The sequence below is a fragment of the Anomaloglossus baeobatrachus genome, chromosome 3 (assembly GCF_048569485.1).
Source record: "Anomaloglossus baeobatrachus isolate aAnoBae1 chromosome 3, aAnoBae1.hap1, whole genome shotgun sequence".
Classification (NCBI taxonomy): domain Eukaryota; kingdom Metazoa; phylum Chordata; class Amphibia; order Anura; family Aromobatidae; genus Anomaloglossus; species Anomaloglossus baeobatrachus.
Genome location: NC_134355.1, coordinates 569,837,131 through 569,856,849, shown reverse-complemented (window position 1 = coordinate 569,856,849; position 19,719 = coordinate 569,837,131). Strand labels below are relative to the sequence as shown.

The following is a 19,719-nucleotide window of genomic DNA, read 5'->3' as shown; positions in this document are numbered from 1 at the left end:
TTAACTCAGGTATACAGGGACCAGATCGCCTCTTGGTGGGAAGTCCAGTCCCTGGAGAGTTACATTAAGGCTGGAATAGTCCCAAGAGGACTGAGAATTCATCTATCAGTTGGGCCACGATATAAGAGTGCTCCTTTTGTGGCCAATTGGGAAAAAGAGGCTACTAATAGCTCTCTGAGATTGATGCAGATTATGCTGGAGGAGGAGAGGGCCACTCTCTCACAGCTGAACGCCAAACTTAGGGAATCTATTGAAGTCACTAAGAAATATTCTGGTGAACCGGATTTCATTAATAAAGAAAAGAAATTACAGGATAGTCTGGAAAGGTTCCAGTACCATCTCAAGGAACGAAAACACAAACAGTATAATAGGGATATTCTGGACTTTAAGGACAACCGAGCATATCAGGTCCTGAATAATCAACCAGGCCCAGAGATCCCACACACAGTGCCATCTTCTACGGACACTGAAACCTCTGATACTGAAAACTTCAGGAAATCCAGGAAAAATAAAAACAAGGGCAGAGGGAGAGGCAGGGGTGGATTTGTACCTGGGGAAAGGGTGGACTTCACCTCCCCCACCCAATCCTTTGAGCCCCATTTTCTGAGGAACCGGCAGTTCCACAGAGGGAAATGACACCAAGCATTGAGATCATCAATTTGTCCCAGAAAATACTCAGCCCAATTGAAATAGGTTTATTAAAAAAGGGATTATCATTTGTACCAACCTCCAATTTTGATCACTTTGAATCCATCAAAGATCTCAGCCTATTTCTGAGAAAATTAAGGTGGAGGAAGCATTTTCTCAGGCAGGATGCCAGGGTCTGCCAAGATCTTGACATCCCCTCTGATTTGCTTCCAGATGTAAGACTCCTGAGTAGTCTGGGGGAAGAAGACCCCAATTTGAGGGGCCTTGGCCCCTTCACAAATCTCAAAAATAAGAGCTCAAAGATGCCGCCTACTGCTGGGGATTTATCAGCAATTGATATATTTGAACGGTTGGTAACGGATGAGCTTAAGAGTCTTTCAGTGACAGGCTCCTACTCCAGGTACAATCTTGATAGCTTGGAGATTGAGGCTTTGAAAAATTTGGAGAGCGACGACCACATTGTCATCAAACCCTCAGACAAGGGTGGCAATGTGGTCGTCATGGATAAGGACAAATATGTTGATCTCTGCTTGGGGTTGTTGAGCGACAAGGATACGTACGAGACTCTACCAGGGAACCCCACTAGGACTTATATGGAAGAGCTGAGAAGGATTTTGGATGAGGGTCTGTCGGTAGGAGTTATTGACAGAACGGAATACGAATTCTTGCTCCAAAAAAATCCTGTGGTGGCTACCTTCTACTGTCTCCCCAAAATCCACAAGGGATTGAATCCCCTGAAAGGGAGACCAATTGTCTCGGGGATTAACAGTCTCACACAGAACTGTGGAATATATCTTGACAAAATCCTGAGACCTTTTGTCCTGGCCCTGCAATCTCATGTCCAGGATACACCTGACCTTCTACGTAAACTGGAGGGTATCAGTGTTCGACCTTGTGCTACTCTTGCCAGCATTGATGTCGAGGCTCTCTACTCCTCCATCCCACATGATAAAGGGATGGAGGCAGTGAGATACTTTCTCTCGACTAGGGGGACTCAGTATCAGCAACATAATGACTTTGTGTTGAGACTCCTTGACTTTTGCTTGACCAAGAATGTTTTCCTTTTTGATGGCCGTTTCTACCACCAGCTCAGGGGCACCGCGATGGGGAGCCCCTGTGCCCCATCCTATGCCAACTTGCTCCTGGGCTGGTGGGAGGAGACTATGATTTTTACATCTGAAACGGAGGAGGTAACATCATGTTTTGAGATCTGGGCCCGCTACATAGACGACATCCTGGTGGTCTGGAATGGCGCCAGGGATGAATTGTCTGACTATGTGGCGGGTCTGGATAGGAACACTATTGGTCTAAGGTTTACATCAGCTTTTGAGGAGGGAGGTTCCCTCCCCTTTTTGGATGTTCTCATTCAGAAAGATCTAATGGGGAATCTGCAGACATGCACTTATTACAAACCAACAGCCTCTAACTCCCTTCTTCGATGGGACAGTAGCCACCCACAACATTTAAAAAGGGGTATACCGAAGGGACAGTTTCTTCGTGTTAGAAGAAACTGTTCCAGAGACGGTGATTTCCACACACAGGCGAATGACCTGGGAGTTAAATTCCAGGAGAGGGGATACCCTAATACCATCATTAAAAGAGCCTATAATGTTGCTAGGGAAAGGCCTAGAACTGAACTTCTGGTCCCTAAAAAAAGGGAGGAGTCTCAGTTTGGCATCACCAGATTTATAACTACCTTTAACAACGGGGCGGATAATGTACGCCGAATATTGGGTAAACACTGGGCCATCTTACAAATGGACAAGGATCTGTGTCCGATTCTCCCGACTAGACCACAAATTACATACAAGAGGGGTAAATCCCTCTCGGACCGGCTGGTCCATAGTCATTTTTCACGATCAGTCGAGGAGAATTGGTTGACAAGAGGAGTTAAGGGATGTTTTAAGTGCTCGGGCTGTATTGCATGCCCGGTGATACAGACCACCAAAACATTCAGAAGTAATGTAAACCAGAGAGAGTTTGTTATTCGGTACTTTATCAACTGCCGTACACAGGGGGTTGTCTATAAGATTGATTGCACCTGTGGTCTTGAATATATCGGAAAAACCATCCGTGAATTCAGACGTAGGATTGGCGAGCACCTTGGTGATGTTGAACATCGTAGGGACACGGCGGTGGCTAGACACGTCATCGAAAAACACGGCGGAGATGCCAGTGTCCTGAGATTCACTGGAATTGACAAAATCCTGAGACCTAAGAGAGGGGGGGACTGGGATAGATTCATCCTGCAAAGGGAGACAAAATGGATCTTCCAACTAGAAACCCTCTCCCCCAAAGGCCTAAATGAGCAGCTACTTTTCAACAGCTTTATTTAGTTTCATATGGAGAGTTTTTCGCTGCCACCTATTTCTTTCTTACCTTCACATTGGAATTAGGGCAGGAAATCCATTCTTGCCTTCCTTAATTTTCATCTTAAATTATCACAAGTATTGTATATGTATCTGTTAAACCAGCTGCATGCATTTGTGATAATGTAACAACACCTTGTGGATTCGTATTTCCTAATGGAATGGATTTTATTAGTGTAATGTTATGGTGAAGAGCTTCAGGTTTCGGAGAAACTCCCTAAACATACCTATATGAAGTGTGGTGATTTGTCTGATGAGGCCTATTGGCTGTATGTCTCTGTGCAATTTCCTGCCCCCTGTTGTTGTTCCGTATGGGGGTGGGAGGTATTGCATGTTTTGGCACATACACGCCGACTGGACTGTATCCCCATGGAGAGGGGGCGGTCCTCTCACCTCCATATCGGACCTTAGAGTGGGTGTGAATATGTGACATAGTCCTACGCTCCTCACTGATGACGTGTTCACGCATAATGAAGCACCTCCCCTATTATCTTTGCATACGGGAGCTGCCCCGTGTGGTGTAATGATTGGCATCGGGGACCGGAAGTGATGCGGGAATCTCCCGATCATGTGACTACTGCTCACAGGAAGTCCCTCCCTCCTGAGAAGGGCGCACACGAGATGTGCTTCCCCGGTCGGATATGTATTTTTATCCGAGGAGAGAGGTAGTTCCGCCCTGATGCTGGTGCACACGACATGTGCATCCCCGGCCGGAAGTGGACTGTAATGTTTGACATCGGGGACCGGAAGTGATGCGGGAATCTCCCGATCATGTGACTACGGCCCATAGGAAGTCCCTCCCTCCTGAGAAGGGTGCACACGAGATGTGCATCCCCGGTCGAATATGTATCTTCATTCGAGGAGAGAGGTAGTTCCTCTCTGATGCTGGTGCACACGACATGTGCCTCCCCGGCCGGAAGTGGACTCTCATTCGAACAGAGAGGAAGTTCCTCCCCTCTGGTGCTGATGCATACTAGATAGGCGTCCCTGGCCGGATGTGAGGTAACACCTGCCCTGTGAAGGGGCCCCCCCCTCCCCCATGATGCCGGCGTACATGTGGTGTGCCTCATGGCAGTATGTAAATATACGTATGATTGGAGGAGATGTGGGGAGGACCCCTGAGTCTACACCTGTTGCAGCTATACACCCAGGTAGGGGTGTGCTTTACACTGATTAATCCAAACCCAGATGAGGATATCCACTTGATTGTGATTAATTAAACATCAGGTGGAATGTGGCTTCTGATTGGAGCAATGACATCACTCACAGGTTTAAATGACCCCATTTTCGACCATGCCAGAACCTTTGACACTATGGTTTGGTGAGGGCTGGCAGTAAGGACCTGACTGAAGACGATCATGTCCCCTGAGGAGTCTTAGTGACGAAACGCGTCGGGACGCCGGGATGTCATCAGGGTCAGCATAGGGGTCCAGCTTGAGACCTAGTTGTGGTCCGTCCTTGTTAGGACGGAAGTCTGGGGCAGCAGTCTTTTGTTATTTTTTATCCAGGAGGTAGTAGGGCCAGTGTATGGCGGACATATCCACTACTCAGGATCTAGAGACTGCGTGTCCCTCCATCAAAAGGGATTGGGTGAGACCATTCCTTTTTTAATACCTAAATATTGTTTGCATTTCGTCTATGTATATGACTGACCATTGTCAGCGTATGGAGTGCATTGTAATGCTATTGTTTTTTTAGGTATTATTTTGTATATTGCGTTTTTTTGCCAATTGGACCATTGTCCTTTGCTTATAAGCAATACCTCTTTCCTTTATGTATGTTTAGTTTTTTTCATGTGTTTGTTATTCTAGTGGCCTCACTGTATGCGCTTGCCTATTTGGGCTAGCCCACATGACTAGGGTGTTTATCACCACTTACAGTGATGGCTTTCAGTACCTAACTTGTGCCTTTGGAGTGAGATATTTGCTCCTACAAGTTTAGGAATAAAGGTAATTTTTATGCTGATTCTATAAATGTGTAGCATGCCCAAACATATGTAATAGCCAAACCTTTGAGGACTCTAATCATGAAAAAACATATAAAATCACACATAGTATCAACTGCACAACAAGAGCAGTTGTTTACCAGGCAACATGCCCCTGTGGTCTCACACACGTGGGCATGACGTCTCGTGAACTAAGACGTCGCATCCGAGAGCATGTGCTCGATATTGACAATGCCAAACAAGAAGAGGACATAAATAAACTAAAAACCATTCCACGCCATTTTAAGTTAAAACATGGATGTGACAGTTCCCTTTTTCAAGCCAAGGGCATAGATAGGATTCTGATCGGTGTGAGGGGTGGTAATTGGAAGAGACTTTTGGCCCAGAGGGAGACTATGTGGATCTATAAATTGAACACCCTCACACCAAATGGTTTGAATGACCATAATAGCTTTGTTCCTTTTCTCCCTACTTAAATTTCAGTGCGGTTTTTCTGGCTTTTTAATCCTTTATTTTTATTTATATATATTTTTTTAGTTATTTATTGTAGCAATTTTATCATACTTTTATCCTGTTTTGGATGTGGTGTCTGATTTTGGTTGTCTCTCTCTTTCTAGGGTCCTCGGAATTAATTCTTTCATCCAGTCGCGTTTTTCTGTTGTATACATTATGTCTTATATATTTTGGTACTATGGCATTCCTCAGTGGTCGCATTTGGCACTTGTTAGTGTATTACCGTTTTTGAAAAAACTTTTGTGGGGGTTTAGATATTATTGTTATGGATGTTGTTGTGTATATATATTATTGCCTAAAAATAGTATAACAATTTTTGATGTTATGAACTATGGGATAGTATTGCATTATACAATTTTATGCACGTATGTAGATGTATTTTTAGATATATGTAGACTTTTATATATTTTTTATATATTTTTTATATTTCTCATACATTGTTATATTTAGTTTATATAGATATTTATTCATGCTATTTATGTATTAATCACTAGATATTGATAACACTAATTCCAATACGTTTATGTTGTTGGCTTGATACTAATCATATGTGCTTTTTTTTTTTTTTTTTTCGCCTTTTAGGTACTGTCTTTGTCACTGTTCACAATTTTTCTTGCACTTTTTTTTGCACTTTTTTATCACATTATGGTTTTCACTGGGTGTCTTCTTTCTTATTTCTCCTTTGTCTTACATAGATTATAAAATAAAATAAAATAAAATAAAATAATAATTTTTTATATATTTTTTACACATTTATGCATATTTAGATTATGATATTAAACGTTTTACACTATCACTATTAGTAACATGTCCCGTTATCCGTCCGAAGAAATTTTTCGGACGGTTGCCGTTGGCATGTTTTTTCAAAATTTAGATTTGTTTATTATTAATATTACGTTTTTTTCACATGTGACTTGGTTTTTGTTTTTTGTATTTTATAAATATTAAGGATAGTAATTGTATGGATGGAGGTTTATATATATACTAGAAGGTGGCCCGATTCTACGCATCGGGTATTCTAGAATTTACGTATTGTGTAGTTCATGTATGATTTTTGTTACATATATATATATATATATAGAGATGTTGTTGTGTGTAGTTACCAAGTGTTTGTGTAGGCGCTGTACATGTTCTGGGTGTTGTCTGGGTGTGGCGGGGGGTGAGAGCGGTGTTGTATGTGTGTTGCGTGTGTTGCGTTGTTTGTGGAGCGCTGTGTGTCTGTAGCGTTGTGTGTGTGTGTTGCGCGGTTTGTGTGTGTGTGGTGTGTTTTGGGGGGAGGTATGTTTTGTGCAATGTGTGTGTTGTGCGGTATGTGCGTATATTTGTGTGTGCCGCGGTGTTTGTGTGTTGGGTGTTGTGTGTGTGCAGCGTTGTCTGTATGTGTGGGTGTCTGTGTAGGGCAGTTGTTTGTGGTTCCAAGTGTGTGTGTGTGTGTGTGGTGTGTTGTGCAGTGCGCGCGTGTGTGTGTGTGTGTGTGTGTGTGTGTGTGTGTGCATCAGCCTCTCTTCTCTCAGCCTACCTCTCCCAGCCTCCCTCCTCCCAGCCTCCCTCAGCATCAGCCTCCCTCTCCCAGCCTCTCCAAGCATCAGCCTCCACCAGCATCAGCCTCTCTCCTTCCAGCCTCCCCCAGCATCAGCCTCCGCCAGCATCAGCCTCTCTTCTTCCAGCCTCCTCCAGCATCAGCCTCCCTCTCCCAGCCTTCCCCAGGATCAGCCTCTCTCCTCCCAGCCTCCGTCCTCCCAGCCTTCCCCAGCATCAGCTTTCTCCTCCCAGCCTCCCTCAGCATCAGCCTTCCCCAGCATCAGCCTCTCTCCTCCCAGCCTCAGCCTCTCTCCTTCCAGCCTCCCCCAGCATCAGCCTCTCTCCTTCCAGCTTCCCTCAGCATCAGCCTCCCCTTCCCAGCCTTCCCCAGGATCAGCCTCTCTCCTCCCAGCCTCCTTCCTCCCAGCCTCCCCCTCCCAGCCTCCCTCAGCATCAGCCTTCCGCTCCCAGTCTCCCCCAGCATCAGCCTCCCCATGCATCAGCCTCTCTCCTTCCAGCCTCCCCCAGCATCAGCCTCCCCTTCCCAGCCTTCCCCAGGATCAGCCTCTCTCCTCCCAGCCTCCCCCTCCCAGCCTCCCTCAGCATCAGCCTTCCGCTCCCAGTCTCCCCCAGCATCAGCCTCCCCAAGCATCAGCCTCCACCAGCATCAGCCTCTCTCCTTCCAGCCTCCCCCAGCATCAGCCTCTCTCCTTCCAGCCTCCCTCGGCATCAGCCTCCTGTTCCCAGCCTTCCCCAGGATCATCCTCTCTCCTCCCAGCCTCCTTCCTCCCAGCCTCCCTCAGCATCAGCCTTCCCCTCCCAGTCTCCCCCAGCATCAGCCTCCCCAAGCATTAGCCTCCACCAGCATTAGCCTCCACCAGCATTAGCCTCTCTCCTTCCAGCCTCCCCCAGCATCAGCCTCCCCAAGCATCAGCCTCCACCAGCATCAGCCTCCCTCGTCCCAGCCTCCCCCTCCCAGCCTCCCCCAGCATCAGCCTCTCTCCTCCCAGCCTTCCCCATGATCAGCCTCTCTGCTCCCAGCCTCCTCCAGCACGCCGTGCTCCTCTGCCGACACTCACACACCCGATCGCATCCACTCACACACACCCGATCGCATCCACTCACACACACCCGATCGCATCCACTCACACACACCCGATCGCATCCACTCACACACACCCGATCGCATCCACTCACACACACCCGATCGCATCCACTCACACACACCCGATCACATCCACACACACACACAGACACTGACGATATCGCACATACGCGCTTATACTCACAACATCCGGAGGTATCACATGCTTCTGGCCATGTGATCCTCCCGCAGGTCCTGGAAGCTAACAGCACAGTACCGCCGCCGAGAAGCAAGCGATATCCCAGGATGTTGTGAGTATGTGGATGCGATGTGATGTGTGAGGTGTGTGTGAGTGTGATCTGATTTGTGTGTGTGTGTGTGCTGTTATGTGTGTGCTGTTATGTGTCTGTATGTTCCGCAGCTGCAGGACCTTGATGTGTGGATGCGATGTGATGTGTGTGTGATGTGAGAGTGAGTGTGAGCCGGTGTACACTGGTAACTATGATACACATCGGGTAACTAAGGGACCTTAGTTACCCGATGTGTATAATGGTTACCAGCTTTCACGGCCTCCGTGAAGATCCCAGCATCGCAAGGTTATGTCTGGCGCTGCCGGGATCCTGACGGAGCCGGTGTAGAAGCAAGTGATATCCCAGCATGTTGTGAGTGTGTGGATGTGATGTGTGAGAGTGAGTGTGAGAGTGAGTGTGAGAGGGAGTGTGATCTGATGCGTGTGTGTGTACTCACCTGGGAGTCGCGGCTCCGTGTCAGTTGGGCCAGAGCGAGCGTGCATTGCGTGAGGGGGGCGGGGCCTGCAGAGAGCCGGGGAGAGAGGCCAATCCGTGGGGGGGGCGGGGCCATGGCGAGCCCAGCGGCCAATCAGCTTTGTGTCACCGTAAGGACACAATTTCGGAGCATGACAGACAGACAGACAGACAGACAGACAGACAGACAGAATAAGGCAATTATATATATAGATATACTATTGATAATTCAGGGGTTTATTATCATTTATATACTATCTATTGTGTATTTATATGGATGGTGATTTATTTATTTATTTATATATTATGCACATCATGTAATGCAATGGTATGATCTTTCATGGTGTTTAATTATATTTAGGCGTTTTATACAGCAATTCTTTACATGGGGATTAATGTATGTGTATTTGGCCCCAAATTCAGGATATATCTGTGATAATTATTCTCTGACTCTATTATTAAATGTTCCTCTGTGTGATGTATAGTGCGGCAATTGCCAGGACAGAGGGTGGGGTATTTTTCGGATGTATCCTGTGTTTCTATGGTGATTCGGCTTGTTTTGCTGACGTATCCGGAAATGACGTTACGCAATTGTCTTCCGTAAGACATGCATCTATGTTTGTTCATATATCACTATGGAGACCGGGACGTACTCCGGATATTACGTCAGTACCCTGAAATCCCTCGCTAGATGTACACATACGTTACCATAGATACTTGAAAACGCGGGTGACGTATTTCCGTATTTCCGGATGTGACCTCTGTCTCTATGGCGATTTGATTCATGTGATTAAACACACCCGGAAATGACGTTACGGAATCGCCCATGGAGGACAAGTGTTTGTTTACATATCACTATGGAAACCGGGGCGGGTTCCGGATATTACATCAGGACCCTGCACACCGGACTCATGTTTACGAGGATCCCCATACCTATAAAGAGGGCAACATGTTTACTGCTGATCACTCCTGGACGAAGCACCTTGGGGGTGCGAAACGCGCGTCAGTGTGTTGGTGGGTGGCTGCGGCACTATTACTCCTCCGGATTTGTTGGTAATTGCCTTTCATACGTTTTGATGTTTATGCTGTTTCTGGTTGCAGTCCCGTAGAGTATATATACATATATATTTATAACTACTGTAACTACTCAAAGGGGCTGAAGCCAGTTAGACTGCTCTTACTTTAATATGCATTACCTACTCTTTGATAATCCGGTATTCAATAACAAGTGCCCTATGCCTCCCATTATATCATCCGTCCTTCTGGGCTGATCCATTGTTTGTTTATATTTTGGTTATTTAATGTAATAAAAATTATATGCTTTTACTACTTGGCTTGCACATATCTTTTTTAGTGTTAGCTTGATCTAACTAGTTAACAGGCGCATGTGGATCTCGCCTGCTACCTGCACATGACTGCTTATCACATCATCCAACATTTGCAGGGAATAATGCGGGTGTGCCGTGCATTAAAGGGACAAACCTGACAAATGTCGTATAGGTATGTCATTGGTTGTGAAGAGGTTAAAGCATGTGCACATTTTCAGGGACATATTTTTTCTACAATGCAATTATTTTGAATAAATGTAATTTTTGCCATTAGATTTCATCAATAATTTTTCACTGTTTGTCTTTTACATTTTGGGTTTTTCATTCTAATCTGGATTTCTTGAGTTCCTCACAGTTTATTTATGACCACATCAAAGTTTAGGTAAATTTTCCTTTCTTTTCTGGTCATAAATCAGCTGAGTTTAGATCAGAAAAAAAGAAACAGAAGAGTTATAAACTCCCTGTCACAAATAGTTCACTGACAGATTCTCAGTTAACTCATTCTGCAGTCAGCAATGTGGAGAGAAACAAGCAACCCCTAAAAGCCAAATGGTGGAAAAAGTTTAATAACTGCAAAAATTATTTTGGCCCCAAACATATTCATTAAAAGAAAAAAAAGAACAACCAATGCCCCTGAAGATATAGTTTAATAACTTACAAAGAAAATTTTGTCCCCCTCGATCCATTGCTTCCAGCCGCGGTTGTTCTTCTCTCCTTTCTGGACACAGACAAGTTTATCTCCTTCCCAAGACACCAAGGTCTTTAACAAACATAAAACACATCAGTTTCACAATATGAACGGTGACAAATGTCATTTCTGTCCATGAACAGTCATCATGAACGGACCTGCACCACGCGGTTGTCCAGGGTTTTAGTCTTCTCCTCAAATTCTACCCCGACTGTGAAGTCGACCTCGTAATTCCTGAATGTGCTGAGCGTCTTGGTCTGAAACTTATCTCCGTTCTGAACTATTTCTTTGGTCTGGGTCAAATGAGCAGCAATCTTCCTGGTGGCAAAGTCAATATCTGCAAAATGAAGGGAATAATCAATCAAAGGCGGTGCCATCTAAGTTTTAAAAGGAATCTATCAACAGGTTTTTGATATGTAATCGGAGCATAGCATGATATAGGGACTGATAGCCTAATTACAGTGATGTGTCACTTATTGGTCTGTGTCAGGCATATGTCACGAAAGGGGGGTATAGGAAGCGGGAATTACGTCCTTCCTTTCTACCACCTGTCCGACCGACCGACAGAGCACGTGACGCGCTCTCTAGCACACCTCTTATATTATGGAATTGCCCGGCAATAAGCAAGGAGGCCGCTCTTCTACTTATGCCGATGATTGAAGAGCTCCCGGTGAGAGTAGGGTATATATTCCCCCCGACCTCAGCGGACGGAATATATAAAAACCTCCCCAAATCTCACTGGCCGCCCCACAATAATCCTTGGCACAAACTCGCTGCCACCAACTGATTTATGGTAACTATTAACCGAGCACACAGACACAGAACAGCCCAAGATTAATTATATATTTTAATCAGCCTAAAGGCTACTTTACACACTGCGATATCGGTCCCGATATCGCTAGTGTGGGTACCCGCCCCCATCTGTTGCGCGACACGGGCAAATCGCTGCCCGTGCCACACAACATCGCCCAGACCCGTCACACATACCTGCCCGGCGACGTCGCTGTGACCGGCAAACCGCCTCCTTTCTAAGGGGGCGGTCCATGCGGAGTCACAGCGACGTCACTGAGCGGCCGCCCAATAGCAGCGGAGCGGCGGAGATGAGCGGGACGTAACATCCCGCCCACCTCCTTCCTTCCTCATAGCGGCCGGGAGGCAGGTAAGGAGAGGTTCCTCGTTCCTGCGGCGTCACAAATAGCGATGTGTGCTGCCGCAGGAGCGACGAACTACATAGTTACTGCTGCAGTAACGATAATTGAGAATGGACCCCCATGTCACCGATGAGCGATTTTGCACGTTTTTGCAACGATGCAAAATCGCTCATCGGTGTCACACGCAGCAACATCGCTAATGCAGCCGGATGTGCGTCACAAATTCCGTGACCCCAACGACTCCGCATTAACGATGTCGCAGCGTGTAAAGCCCCCTTAAGGCACACTAGAAACTACAATATATACAATATGGAATCTACAGGATATACATAGGTCAGAGTACAGTTACAAATAAAACATGGTTTACAAACAGGCATACAGTTCAAGCAGTTACCTTGTGCGTCTGGCCACAGGGGGGCGCTGTAGACTAGGATTCCAGGAACTTTCCCACAGGTGTATCCACACGTGACTCCCAGCAAAGAACAGCTAAAAAATGGCTGCACTGAGGTTATCAACTTGGCTGAATCCCTGTCCCCTCCTACCTTAGTGACCTCAGAGGGAGCACTGCTCCACCCCTGGCTGGAGTCAAAATAATATCCCAAAAGGTAATATTGGCCATAACTTTGAATGGGAACGTCGTAGGTGGACGTCAATGCTCTCATTTTGACAGTTATGGTTTTAGCTTCAAAATGGTAGGACGCATGGCTGGTCTGATGGTTCCCCACTGGCCTATATCATGTTTGGGGTACTTCCCAAGGTCCCACAACTATATAAAATATGTGCTGAACTCGTCAGCCGGCCCCGATGCCATATTTCTGCCTGCCATATTTATAGGAAGCACGGTTCATGAAATATTACACGTATTCTATTGGACCCTGGCTGTCAGGAGACTTCAAAGCCTGCTAGGTAGATACAAACTTTTACCACACTGTCACTGAGCGGTGTCTTCCTGGGTCTTTTGATGCTTCCCAGGGCTAACAACTCAGCTAATCTCCATATCATAGGAGATTGCCTCTGGCTGTGTAGTTGGATTTGACACCTTTCCTTTGACACCAATCTGCAAAGGATTTCTGTGTGTGAAGGGAAAAGGGAGGGGTGCCATCAGGGAGCGATTAGAGAAATTATGACTGGACATTAGTGATGAGCGAGTATGCTTGTTACTACTCGGTACTCGCACGAGTATCACTGTACTCGGGCTACTCGGCGGGGACCGAGTAATCTCGCGATACTCGTGCTGTACTCGTGGTCTTCATCCCTGCATGTTGGCGCTCTTTTGAGAGCCAGCCCTCATGCAGGGATTGGCTGGCAGACCACTGCAATGCCACAGCCCTGTTAGTTGTGGAATTGCAGTGATTGGCCGGCCCGCACAGCGTGACCAAGCCTTTATACTGGCGGGCGCGCTGTGCTCTGCTCACAGCCATCCAGACAGTCATTGCAGGGAGAGGGTTGCTGCTTCAGGGAAAGGTTTGCGGCCCTTTATTGTTAGTTCCGGAGCAGGGCTGCAAACAGTGTGACCAGAAGTCCTTCTCAGGACATACAATAAGTTGTATACAGGCAGGCAGGGAATAGCCAGGTCGGAGTACAGTAGCAGAGTCCTTCTCAGGACTATTGTTGCTATATACAGGCAGGGTATAGCCAGGTTGGAATACAGGCTAGTGACCAGAAGAGTCCTTGTCAGGACTATTGTAGCAGTATACAGGCAGGCAGGCAGGCAGGCAGGGTATATAGCCATTCCTAGTGGTGACCGTATACCAGCCTTCATCATATCTGGGGCTGGTGTACACAGTCTAAAACAGTCCAGATAGTGTCAGACTTCTCAGTAATTGTCGCTCCTAAAAACCTGTTAGGTTCTTATTGCATCCGTGCTTGCATTTAAAAACCGCACGTGTGTGCCTGTCGGTGGCAGCGTACAGGTGCACGTTTTGCACAAACTATTATATAACGCACAAGTGTAGTGTATAATACACGTCAGTCAGCAGTGGCTGATAGTGTCAGACTTCTCAGTAATTGTCGCTCCTAAAAACCTGTTAGGTTCTTAGTGCGTCCGTGCTTGCATTTAAAAACCGCACGTGTGTGCCTGTCGGTGGCAGCGTACAGGTGCACGATTTGCACAGACTTGGATATAACGCACAAGTCTAGTGAATACACGTCAGCACAGCATTGCAAAATGCGCAAGGGCGTTGGCAAGGAACAAGGAAGTGGACGTGATGGTGGTGCAGGCAGAGGCTGAGGTCGTGGGCAAGCTCTAATTTCGCCACAACAAAGGGCCACATCTAGTCGCTCGCACGTCCTGTCCCAAATTCTTGGGGACCGCAGCAGTACACCGCTCTTGAACCAAGTCCAGTGTCAACAGGTTGTTAGTTGGATAGCGGATAATGCTTCCAGTCAGATTGGCACCACCACAAACACTCTGTCTTCCACACGGTCAAGTGTCAGTAGCCGTGATACTGCACCGCACATTTCAGAACCTGATCCTCCTTCCTACCACAAGGCTGAGTACACGTCCTCGGACATTACTGATCCCACACTTGGACACTCGGAAGAGCTGTTCACGTTTCCATTCGCACGTTCTGGCCTCTCGCCAGCTCATGTTGAAGTGGGTCATGAGGAGATCGTATGTACAGATGCCCAAATATTTGAGCAGCCACGTTCTCACGAAGTTGGCAACGTGTCTCAACAAGGGGTGGACGATGATGTCAATTGTCAGGAAGTCAGGAGGAGGAGCAGGGTGCGGAAGAGGAAGACGACGTGGTGGATGATCCAGTAACTGACCCAACCTGGCAGGAGGATATGCAGAGCGAGGACAGCAGTGCACAGGGGGAGGGAGGCGTAGCATCCCAACAGGCAGTAAGAAGCAGGGTAGTGGCTCCAGGCAGAAGTCAGGCAACCGTTCCCCGGAACAACAACACGACACAAGGTGCCTGTACAAATGTTAGGTCTTCCCGAGTCTGGCAGTTTTTTAAGTTGGCTCCAGATGATTCTAAAAAGGCCATTTGCAACACCTGCCGTGCCAGCATCAGCAGGGGTACCAAAACTAGCAGCCTGACCACCACCAGCATGATCAGGCACATGTCAGCCAAGCACCCGACTTTGTGGGAAGTACAACAGAGTCGAGGAGCAGTGCTTGCTGATGTCACTGCTACGTCTTCGCTTGTTGTGCATGTGAGCCAATCCCCTGTCCATGCTGCCTGCGAACAAGCCTCCTCCGGTCCTGCACCTGCAGTTGCCTACGCAGAAATAACACCATCATCAAGAACGTCCTTGTCCCAGCGCAGCGTTCAGTTATCCATTCAGCAAACCTTTGAACGCAGGCGCAAATACACTGTCAACGCCCCACATGCCACAGTTCTAAATGCTAACATTTCGCGACTGCTTGCGCTGGAAATGTTGCCTTTTAGGCTGGTGGAGACAGAAGCATTCCGCGACCTGATGGCGGCAGCTGTCCCACGTTACTCGGTCCCCAGCCGCCACTATTTCTCCCGGTGTGCCGTCCCCGCGTTGCATAACCACGTGTCACAAAACATCACTCGTGCCCTGAACAACGCTGTTTCACCCAAAGTCCACCTAACCACAGACACGTGGACAAGTGCTTGTGGGCAAGGCCGCTACATCTCGTTGACGGCACACTGGGTTAATATTGTGGAAGCTGGGACCCAGTCTGAGCGAGGGACGGAACACGTCCTTCCCACACCAAGGTTTGCAGGCCCTACCTCAGTCAGGGTTTCACCCACACTCTACAGCTCCGGAATGTCATGCTCTTCAGCCTCCTCCTCCTCCTCCTGCGCATCCTCATCCACTTTACCCTCCACACCAGTCCCAAGCTGGAAGCACTGCAGCACTGCCTCGGCGAAGCGGCAACAGGCTGTGCTGAAGCTAATCTGCATAGGTGACAAACCCCACAATGCAGAAGAGGTGTGGACAGCTCTGAAACAGCAGGCAGATCACTGGCTCACACCTCTGAACCTAAAGCCAGGAAAGGTCGTGTGTGACAATGGCCGGAACCTGGTGGCGGCTTTGAGGCGAGGCCAGCTGACACATGTTCCATGCGTGGCCCATGTGCTCAACCTCGTGGTTCAGCGGTTTCTAAAGTCATACCCAGAGCTGTCTGATCTGCTGGTAAAAGTTCGCCGCCTGTCTGCACATTTTCGAAAGTCACCTACTGCTTCAGCCGGCCTTGCCGGCTTTCAGCGCCGTTTGCATCTTCCGGCTCACAGACTGATGTGTGATGTCCCCACGCGTTGGAATTCAACTCTGCACATGTTGGTCAGGATATGTGAGCAGAAGAGGGCAGTTGTTGAGTACCTGCATCACCTAAGCCGTCGGGAAATGGGTCAAACTCCACACATAACACCTGAGGAGTGGAGATGGATGTCCGACCTATGTACCATCCTCCAAAACTTTGAGGACTCCACCAAGATGGTGAGTGGTGATGACGCCATTATTAGCGTCACCATACCGCTACTCTGCCTTCTAAAACGGTCTCTGCTCAAAAACAAACATGATGCATTGCAGGCGGAGAGTGATGAGTTGCAGCAAGAAACAGTAGTGGGTGTGGGTGATAACACACAGCCCAGCCTCGTCTCATCACAACGTGCAGTGGAGGACTATGACGAGGAGGAGGATGAAGACATGGAGCAACTCTCCGGCCAAATTGAGGATATGACATGCACACCAGTCATATCCTCGGTTCAGCGTGGCTGGCCAGAGGACAGGGTAGATGAGGAGGAGGAGGAGGAGGAGGACAGCATGTTCAGTCATCGTGTTGGTCAGGCTACTGAAGTCCTGGCTGTTAAGAGTCTGGCGCACATGGCTGACTTTATGGTAAGCTGCCTGTCTCGTGACCCTCGCGTTAAGAACATCTTGGCCGACAATCATTACTGGTTGGTAACACTGTTAGACCCACGCTACAAGGAGAACTTTATGTCTCTTATTTCCGAGGCGGAGAGGTCAACCAAAATGCAGCAGTTCCGGAAGGCCATAGTCACGGAAGTAGGCAAAGCATTCCCCTCACAAAACGCTAGCGGCATAGGTCAGGAATCAGTGGACAACCAAGGCGTACAGCCGAGAGAGGCACAAGTCCAATCCGCCAGAGGTAGGGGAACAGTCTTTAAGATGTGGGACAGTTTTATCAGCCCCTCACGTACCACAGCCCCTGAGGTGCGGGGTAGTGCCACAAGAAATCCTAAGTTTGCCCAGATGCTCAAGGAGTACCTTGCAGATCGAACAACTGTACTCCGACATTCCTCTGTGCCTTACAATTATTGGGTATCCAAGGTGGACACGTGGCATGAATTGGCTCTCTACGCCTTGGAAGTCCTGGCCTGCCCTGCCGCTAGCATTTTGTCAGAGCGTGTTTTTAGTGCCGCAGGTGGAATCATTACAGATAAACGCACCCGCCTGTCAACTGAAAATGCTGACAGGCTGACTCTGATCAAGATGAACAAGGGTTGGATTGGGCCAGACTTCACCACACCACCAGCAAATGAGAGCGGAATTTAAAGTTTGTAACGGGAATTTGCCATGTACCTCCACTCACCCATGGGTACACACTTCTGGACTTTGGATAATCGCTGGACTGCTCCTCCTTCTCCTCATGCGCCACCATGATGACCATTACAATAGTTAGGCCTTTGTTTCAGGTATACCCCCAGTGGTACATTTTTTCGCCCATTCTTTGCAGAATGGACATTACAACGACAGGAGACCCGCTCCTTTGCAATGGGAACAATATTTTGAGGCCCTCATGCACGTCTCTATCCAGGGACAATGTGGAGCCTCCCAATTTTTGGCTGCCCTGCCTAAGGGCTATACTATAATACACCCACTTCCTGACAATGGACACTTAATGTTTGGAGGCCCTCATGCACGTCTCTATCCAGGGACAACGTGGAGCCTCCCAATTTTTGGCTGCCCTGCCTAAGGGCTATACTATAATACACCCACTTCCTGACAATGGACACTTAATGTTTTGAGGCCCTCATGCACGTCTCTATCCAGGGACAACGTGGAGCCTCCCAATTTTTGGCTGCCCTGCCTAAGGGCTATACTACAATAGACCCACTTCCTTACAATGGGCACTTCAGGTTTACAGGCCCTCATGCATGTCTGTATGCAGGGGCATTGGTGAACCTCACAATTTTGGACTGCCCTGGCAAAGGAAAATACTACAAAGACTCACTTCCTCAAAATGGGCACATTAGACTCAGAGGCCTTTATGTACGTCTCTTCTCAGGGACATCGGAGTGCCACACAATGTTTTACGTAAAATCTTTCATGTATTAATCTCAAAAAGTAACATACACCAGCTCTATCTCACTATTGGGTATGTGCCCTTAACATTTCCGCCATGAAAATTCATTTTGGTGTCATTTTTGAAGGTTTTCTGGTGAGTCCGTAAAAATGGCGTAAAACGCGGACAAAATTGTTCACAGCTGTGACTTTTGAGTGATAAATGCTTCAAGGGGTCTTCCCCATGCTGTTGCCATGTCATTTGAGCACTCTTCTGAGACTTTTGTGCCATTTTTAGGGTTTCTACATGCTGCCGGGGGTCATTTCACAAAAATACTCGGGTCTCCCATAGGATAACATTGGGCTCGGTGCTCGGGCCGAGTACACGAGTATCTTGGGATGCTCGGCCCGAGCCTCGAGCACCCGAGCTTTTTAGTACTCGCTCATCACTACTGGACATCATAATTCCTCTTCATATCCCAGGATTTACCTCACAGTCTGTGTGTTCCTATTTCAATAAAATCAGTGTTTTCTCAGCAGGAGATTATCACTACAGGACTAGGTGTCTCCTGGCTCCAAATCAACTACTCTGTGTAAATGCGCCCCCACCACTGATTGGCAGCTTTCAGTGTACACTGCCAATCAGTAGTGTGGGCGGGGTTATAAAGAGCTCAACATTCAGAGCTCTGCTAACTCTGCAGCAGAGAAAACAGTGATTGTATCAACATGACGTTCGCCGCCCACAGGGAGGTCGCACGAGAGGTAAGTATGTGTGACGGGGGTTACTGACTCTGTGCGACACGGGCAGCGATTTGCCCGTGACGCAAAAAGGACGGGGGCGGGTACGATCGATTGTGAAATCGCACAATCCGTCGTACCATGTAAAGCAGCCTTAAGATGAGTATGACTATAGCAGTAAAGACTGGACATTGGTGATCTGTGTCCTTAAGCCCGCTTTACACACTACAATATATCTTACGATGTGTCGGCGGGGTCACGTCGTAAGTGACGCACATCCGGCATCGTAAAGTACATTGTAGCATGTAACAGCTACATGCGATTGCGATTGAACGGTAAAACGTTCATCGCATGCACGTCGTTCATTCCTACTGAATTGAACGTCAGGTTGTTCATCGTACCCGGGGTAGCACACATCGCAGTGTGTGACACCCCGGGAACGATGAACAGATCTTACCTGCGTCCTGCGGCTCCCGGCCAGCAATGCGAAAGGAAGGAGGTGGGCGGGATGTTTCCGTCCCGCTCATCTCCGCCCCTCCGCTTCTATTGGCCGGCTGCCACGTGACATCGCTGTGACGCCGAACGTCCCTCCCACTCCAGGAAGTGGACGTTCGCCGCCCACATCGAGGTTGTATAGACGGGTAAGTACGTGTGACGGGGGTTAATCGTTTGTGCGGCACATTCAACAAAATTGAACGTGCCACACATACGATGGGGGCGGTTACGATCGCATACGATATCG

General features: G+C 47.9%; 1 protein-coding gene across 1 annotated transcript in view; it reads right to left on the bottom strand.

Annotated features, from left to right (window-relative positions):
* Positions 1-19,719, bottom strand: part of LOC142295571 (retinol-binding protein 2-like) — a 53,965-nt gene that overhangs the window by 8,547 nt on the left and 25,699 nt on the right. Inside the window, exons 2-3 of the mRNA XM_075338680.1 lie at positions 11,019-11,197; positions 10,831-10,932 (exon numbers count right to left, since the gene is read on the bottom strand). Of these exons, the coding sequence (XP_075194795.1) occupies positions 10,831-10,932; positions 11,019-11,197 (281 nt within the window). The remainder of the gene's footprint in view (positions 1-10,830; positions 10,933-11,018; positions 11,198-19,719) is intronic.